The sequence below is a fragment of the Microcebus murinus genome, chromosome 11 (assembly GCF_040939455.1).
Source record: "Microcebus murinus isolate Inina chromosome 11, M.murinus_Inina_mat1.0, whole genome shotgun sequence".
Taxonomy (NCBI): Eukaryota; Metazoa; Chordata; class Mammalia; order Primates; family Cheirogaleidae; genus Microcebus; species Microcebus murinus.
Window position 1 is genome coordinate 11,060,094 of NC_134114.1, and position 7,923 is coordinate 11,068,016.

At 38.4% G+C, this 7,923-nt stretch overlaps 1 protein-coding gene across 1 annotated transcript in view; it reads left to right on the forward strand.

Annotated features, from left to right (window-relative positions):
• OTULINL (OTU deubiquitinase with linear linkage specificity like) overlaps nt 1-5,558 on the forward strand; it is a 31,775-nt gene extending 26,217 nt beyond the window's left edge. Inside the window, exons 6-8 of the mRNA XM_076007940.1 lie at nt 344-472; nt 3,522-3,791; nt 4,593-5,558. Of these exons, the coding sequence (XP_075864055.1) occupies nt 344-472; nt 3,522-3,791; nt 4,593-4,766 (573 nt within the window). The 3' untranslated portion in view covers nt 4,767-5,558. The remainder of the gene's footprint in view (nt 1-343; nt 473-3,521; nt 3,792-4,592) is intronic.
• The last annotated feature ends 2,365 nt before the right edge of the window (nt 5,559-7,923 follow it).

The window sequence follows — 7,923 nt, forward strand, 5'->3', positions numbered from 1 at the left end:
TTCTGAGGTACTATACTTCCCTAACATCATTTGGTTGAAAATAATTTCTAAAGGGCTACAGCTGTGAAGTTTGGTAAGTATTTTATTCAAAAAGAATATTTCTGTGGATACAATTCTTTATTTAGGTTTCCATCACTTGTGAGATTATGAAGTAAGAATATGATCTAAAAATCACTTAATCCACAAATTAAAAAAAGATTATATGCTTTTTATTTAACTATTGTCAGTCTTTTCAAATGGAGATTGCTAGATGAGATAAGACAGTGTGCTGTGTCATATTTTGAATTGTGTGTAGTAAACGTTGAGATAACTAATCATTGTTGGCATCTGCTTCCTTTTCAAGCTTCCTGAAAAACTGCTGTTTTCACAAGGTTGTAATTGGATTCAGCAGTACAGTTTTGGTCCTGAGAAGTATACAGGTTCGAATGTGTTTGGGAAGTTACGTAAATGTGTGGAATTATTGAAAACACAGGTGAGTGTTTAGGGGAAAAAAGAGAAAAAGACTAAGAATAAAAGCATATATCCGAAGTATAGCCAGTTCTCTCTAATGTCAGGCATATCACTTTATGTTAGGAAAGGAAGAAATGTAAGTAGAAATGCCTCTTCTAGTCACTAATGATTTCTTTTCCTCCTCCTTTCTCCTTCCAAGTAATGAATGAGAGCAACATTGTTCTACCTGATGATTAGGCCTTTTATAGGGTAAGGAGGCTTCAATGGGCTAGCCTGGAAACCTTACCAATCATTTACCTTTTTTTCCATAGAAAAATGTGCAAGATCCAGACAAGGTACTCAGAAATCTCTTCTGGAAGGCACCTATTGATAACTTGGGAATGGCACAGATGTAATAATTTGACTAAGAGTTCTTCCTGCCTTTTTAATTTTTTTTTAATTATTATGGGTACATAATAGTTGTATATCTTTTTGGGGTACATGTGATGTTTTGATATAGGCATAACTATAACTATGAACTAATCAAATCAGAGTAATTGGTGTATCCATCACCTCAGGCTCTTATCATTTCTTTGTGTTAGGAACATTCCAGTTCTACTGTCTTAGTTATTTTAAAGTATACCCTAACTTATCATTGATTATAGTTATAGTCACTTTGTTGTACTATCATATATTATTCATTCTAACTACCTAATTATAATTTGCACTCACTAACCACCCCCATTTTATCCCCTCTTCCCCACTACTCTTCCCAGCTTCTGGCAAACATCATTCTACTTTCTATCTCCATGAGATCAATTATTTTTAATATTTAGCTCCCACATATGAATGAGAACATGTGAGATTTGTCTTTCTGTGTTTGGCTTATTTCATTTAACAATATGTTCTCCAGTTTCATCCATGTTGTTACAAATGGCAGGATTTCATTCTTTTTGTGGCTATAAAATATTCCATTGTGTATATATATCACAATTTCTTTATCCATTCATCCACTGATGGACACTCAGGTTGATTCCAAATCTTGGCTATTGTGCATAGTGCTGCAATAAGCATGAGAGTGCAGGTATCTTTTCGATATACTGAATTACTCTCCTTTGGATATATACCCAGCAGTGGGATTGCTGGGTCATATTGGTAGTTCTAGTTTTAGTTTTTTGAGGAACCTCCATACTGTTATCCATAGTGCTTGCACTAATTTACATTCCCACCAACAGTTACAAGGGTTCCCCTTTCTCCACATCCTCACCAGCATTCATTATTGCCTGTCTTTTTGATAAAAGCCATTTTAACTGGGGTGACATGAGTTTGGGTTTGCATTTGTCTGATGACTAATGATGTTCAGCATTTTTTCATTATACCTGCTGGCCATTGGTATGTCTTCTTTTGAGAAATGTCTGTTCAGATCCTTTGCCCATTTTTTGGTTGGATTATTTGATTCTTTTCCCCATTGAATTATTGGAGCTCCTTACATATTCTGTTTGTTAATCCCTTCTCATACAGGTAGTTTGCAAACATTTTCTCCCCTTCTGTGGGTTGTCTCTTCACTTTGTTGACTGATTTCTTTGCTGTGCAGAAGCTTTTTAGCTTGATGTGTTCCCATTTGTTCAATTTTGCTTGGTTGCCTATGCTTTGAGGATATTGCTTAAGAAGTCCTTGCCCAGACCAATGTCCTAAAGCATTTCCTCAATGTTTTTGTCTAGTAATTTCATAGTTTCAGGTCTTATATTTAAGTCTTTAATCCATTTTGATTTGAGTTTTATATATGGTGAGAGATAAGGGTCTAGTTTAATTTTTCTACACATTCTTTCTGCCTTTTAATCATGGCACAGATTTTGGATAATTTGGAATGAATCATGAGCCTACCACTAGCTAGGTTACGTTGGGAAATATCTTAACCTTTCTAAGCTATGCTTTTCTTACCTGTAAAATAGAAATATGAATAGTATATACTCAGTACAATTATTCAGTGATTTAATACACATCAAGTGCTTTAAACTGCAGGGTACATGGTGAATGTTAAAGACTGCTGGCACTATTCTTTTCTGGAATATCCTTTGTATAACCCGACTATGCTAAGCAGTTTTAGAAAACTGATTGCTTAGCACAAGTAGGTGGTACTGTTTTGAAAAATATTTTATTTAAACTAGTTTGTTAGTGTAAAAGTTTTATATATATCCGTCTGTTTCAGCTGATAGTTATATGGGCTGCTATAACAGCCATATAACTACCATAAACTAGTGGCTTAAACAACAAACATTTATATTTCACAGTTCTGGAGACTGGAAGTCTGAGATCAGGGTGCTAGCAGGGAGGGGTTTTTGGTGAGGATCTTTTTCCTGTCTTATAGACGGTCCTCTTCTTGCTGTGTCCTCACCTGGTAGAAAGAGGCTTGTTGGCATTTTCTTATAAAGGCACCAGTGCATTCATGAGGGCTTTTCCCTTATGACCTAATCACGTCCCAAAGGCCCTGCCTTCTAATACCATCACTTTGGGATTAGGGTTTTAACATATGAATTTTGGGGAGAGAGAAAAATACTTGTGGTTTTAAAAAAGGAAATAGTGAAGCCGGGCGCGGTGGCTCACGCCTGTAATCCTAGCATTCTGGGAGGCTGAGGCAGGCGGATTGCTCGAGGTCAGGAGTTCGAAACCAGCCTGAGCAAGAGCGAGACCCCGTCTCTACTATAAATAGAAATAAATTAATTGGTCAACTAATATATATAGAAAAAATTAGCCTGGCATGGTGGCTCATACCTATAGTCATAGCTACTCGGGACGCTGAGGCAGCAGGATTGCTTGAGCCCAGGAGTTTGAGGTTGCTGTGAGCTAGGCTGATGCCACGGCACTCACTCTAGCCTGGGCAACAAAGCAAGACTCTGTCTCAAAAAAAAAAAAAAATTAAATTAAAATAAAATAAAATAGGAAATAGTGCCAGAAGATAAAAAGTGAAGAGTTAAAGATCCATTCTCTTCTATTAGTCTTTGGATAATTTTATAAGTACTTTAAAAAGTATGCGTTGGTGTATATAGTCACCTTTACCCTTCTAAATTTCACTTTTACATCTGTGTTTTTAGTGGACTGAATTTAATGGAATTAAGGATTATCACAAGAGAGGATATATGTGCAACATCCTTTTTTCTGATGCCATTCTGGAATATAAACTTTATGAAGCTTTAAAGTTCATCATGCTATATCAAGTCACTGAAGTTTATGAGCAAATGAAGATAAAAAAGGTCATTCCCAGCCTTTTTAGAGCCTTGTTTTCCAGGGAGACATCATCTGACCCTTTGAGCTTCATGATGAATCACCTGAATTCTGTGGGCGACACGTGTGGACTAGAGCAGGTAAATGGGGTGGAAGAACCACGTGTGTTTGAATAAGGGTGTTATATATTCAGCTACTTGAACACAAAGGTGTTTGGGGGTCACTTTCAGCAGTGATATAACCACCTGGACGGAGGTGGTTGGTTGATATTATGGCTCCTAAAATGAGGAAAGGAAGAGTAATAAACCTCCTCACTCTGTGCTGGTTGCTCTGTTTCCCCAGACCTGGCAGAGAGGGCAACCGGTTCTGGAAGCCTTTCTGACCTCTGTGCTGGTTCTCAGATGATAACAGGTTCTCTCACACAGAGGTTCACCAGGAACAAGTCCAGTTGGAAAAATGAGATAACATGGGGAAAGCATTTGGTTACCTATTGCAGATAAATAGAAATTAATTGACATTTTTTTAAATCCAGAAAATGCTTTTATCCCCATAGAAAAGGGTTTCTTTTTTTGTTGCTTTGCTTTCCCAGAGGGTGAACAAAATTAGCTAATGTTTTTGCGCAAATTAATTTATAACGATAGGTTAGAAAGCAGTGCAGTTTTTATTGTGACCGTTCCTTTCTTTTCCGTTAATATTTTTATGCAAACAGCTTTTTCCTGTGATTTCTTCATGCTAGTCTCGAGAGATGTTCCTACGCATGTCCCCTTCCTTCCACACAATGGACATTTGTTCCTAGCTCTGCGCCCACTCAGTGGTTCGTGGGTAGGTCTGTCAACAGTAGATTATTTCATAAACTGCAAAGGAACACTTACCCCCCGCCGTGGCGGGAGACAGGAATTTGAAAGTGTGTAGTTGTGACCTCTCTTTCATCTCATCTCCAGATCGATATGTTTATACTTGGATATTCCCTTGAAGTAAAGATAAAAGTGTTCAGACTGTTCAAGTTTAACTCCAGAGACTTTGAAGTCTGCTACCCAGAGGAGCCTCTCAGGGAGTGGCCAGAGATCCCCCTGCTGACAGAGAACGACCGCCACTACCACATTCCCGTCTTTTAAGTCTGCTGGGAGCCGGGGACCAGCACTGGCCAGTGGCAGTGGTCACACTTGAAAGTAAAGCATTGCTCTAAAACCAAAGCTAGCATTTCAGCCATGGAAGGAATTGGGACCTTCTTCCCCCAAATAGCAGGTATACTGGATGGAACAGCGCACGGATGGTTTTGCTTTATTTTTCAGTGATTTCCTCCAAAGCAGCTGCACTGATACTTTTGGGAGTTGGTGAGTTGACCTTGTCCATAAGGGACCTGGTCACTTGACCCGATGGCAGGCCTTTGAGAGCACAAGGAAGTTTAATATGGACAACAGGAGAAAAGCAAGAAGAAAACAAGTAGGAAAAATGACTAACGCGGAGAGAATTTATCCTTTATGTTCTTCATTAAAAATCTCATTTTGGACTGATTTTAGAGCATCATAAACATGGGCTTGTTTTATAAGCATTACCTTCCCAGGAGTCTTTGTTGTATATTAATTTTCTAGAACTTACTTGATTAACTTTAAAATTATGTGTATGTGTGTGTATATACATATATGCTTATAAATACACATATGTATAAATGTATAGTTTATATATATATATAATATACATACATGTAGACACAAATAATAACCACTACTTTGTAATGTTGTATAGTTCATTTGATATTTCTTTACATTTTTTTGTTATCGCTGTATCTGGCCAGCTTAATAGGTTTTATTTAGACCAAAAAAAGATAAATTCTGTAGATTAAAGCAACTGAATGACAGTTATCGAACTGTTGCAGAAATATTAAACTGTGGTCTATTTAATGTGTATTTAATGTGTGGAATCTCATTATGGTGGGCAGAATAACTGCCCCCACCAAAGATGTCTGCGTCCTAATCCTCAGAGCCTGTGAATATGTTGGCTTAAATGACAAAGGAGAATTAAGGTTGTAGGTGGAACTAAGGTGCTAATCCAACGACTTTGAACTAGGGAGATTTTTCTAGATTCTCCAGGTGAGCCCAGTATAATTGAAAGGGTTCTTAAAGGTAGAGGCAGGAATTGGAAAGAGTGTCTGATCCAGAAGGAAATGTGAAATACAGCAGAATGGTTAGAGACGCACCATTGCTGGCTTTGAAGGTGGAGGAAGGGGCTATGAGCCAAGGAGTGTGGACAACCTCTAGAAACAAGAAAAGACAGGGAAGCAGAATCTCCCCTATAGCCTCAGAAGGAGCACAACCCTGCCAACAACTTGATTTTTGCCCAGCGAAGTCCATGTCAGACCTCTACCCTGCAGAACTTTAAGATAATATATGTGTATTTAAGCCGCTAAGTCTGTACTAATGTGTTACATACAGCAGCAACAGAAAACTAATATTCTCAGGCTCACTAATTTTTGGTCATCTTTATGTTGGAAGTAATTTTCTAATATTTGGTAATTTTTATTTTAGAGGTACTTTGCTAATCTGTTTTGAGTTTCAATAAATACGAAATAATTTTTCAAATCTTGCTAATGACATACCACTTCAAACTCACACATCCGTTTCTAAGAGTGGTTTAACAAGATATTTGGTACTAATGTTTTCCCACATGTTTGTATTCTACAATACCTTTAAAAAGTGGTGTGTTAAGTGCTGTGGTGTATGAAATTAACATTCATCTTCTGTTGCAGTGGGTATGATCAGTTGTGTGCACTACACAAGCCAGATGTTCGATAGTGAACTGTTCCTGCTGTCATCTTGTTTTTTTAAGAAGATTAATTAACACAAAACTAGAGTTCTTAATTGACCTCCACAGCCCATTCCTGCTTGGAAACATCTGTGTTTTATATAACGTGGTCATTTAATTGACAGTGTCAGAAGTTATCCCCTTGAGGTGTTACCGTGACAGTGTTCACACGAGCTCCACCCTTTGTGTCCGTGGGCAGACACGGTGGCAGCCTGCCGCCAGCTGCAGTGGCTGGGGTTCGTAGAATTGCTGCTCTGGACTTTGGGTTCCACTCGAGCTATCCAGGGGACCTCCCTGGCATTTGAGTATTACCACACATCTTGGATCTCCTTACCCAGTATAATTATTTCCACATCAATCCAGGACTGAAAGGAAATAACTTTCCCCAGGGATTGGCAGCCTATAGCTCTGTGACATCAATCAACACGTTATGTTTATCCTAACTGTGTGCTGGGGGTGGGGGGAGGGGGGCAGGAATTCTTTACATAGAAAACCAAGTTGTGAAAAAAGAGATTTCAATACAGTGAGAAAGTTTAAAAAGAAGACATTTAAATAGTTGCTATGTTTGGGGAAGGCATCAAAACAGAAGGTTTTCAGGGAGGAGGTATTGGGTGTTGTTTTGTTTTTTCTCTGTTTTTATTCAGTTGTGTAATGGACATAACAAACTAGGTAGCCACACAGAACTGCCTATAAATTAGCACCACTTTTAAATGCCAACAATAAATTGGAGGTGAACTTCCTGTGTGATGCCAACATTTAAATGTCTTCCAAACCTTAATGTTTTAAACAATGAGAGAACTATAGTAAAAATGAAAGTGTACGGCCCTTGTCCTTTTCTGATTTTAGAATAAGTTTCTCTCTCTTAAATTTTGGCCATATGTGACCATACTGAGAGGCCTAATGGATATCAGTATAAGACTGACTTTTATTGTGGTAAAATATGCATAACATAAAGTTTATCATTTTAATCGTTTTTCAGTGTACAGTCCAGTGACATTAAGTACATTCACACTGTCGTGCAACCATCACCACCATCCATCGTCAGAACTTTTCTTTATCTCCTAGACTGACTTTTTCCCTAGGAGGCGACATTAATACCCCACCTGGTACCTGGATTTCTTTTACTTTTCACACTGTCTTTTAATTATACCCTTCAGGATATTCCTCTGGGCTTAAAAGACCCTCCATGGAGAAGTACAACATAAGGGAGGTTTAGGTGACCATATGGATCAGGAAAATGGTGTTTTGCCTCCAAAGTAAAGCAACAACTATGGGTGACTTTTGGGTTCAACTTAGGAACACTGTTATTTGCAAGTCCCCAAGAAACTATTAACTCAGGGTCACCCTGGTGACTCAACTTTCTTGGATGTGGGTCTTCATGGTCTCCAACCGAAGTCATTTTCCACCCAAGGAGGGGTTCAGGTGAAAGCCCCAGGGCCTTCTCTAGGGTACAGGAGACCCCCAGACTGA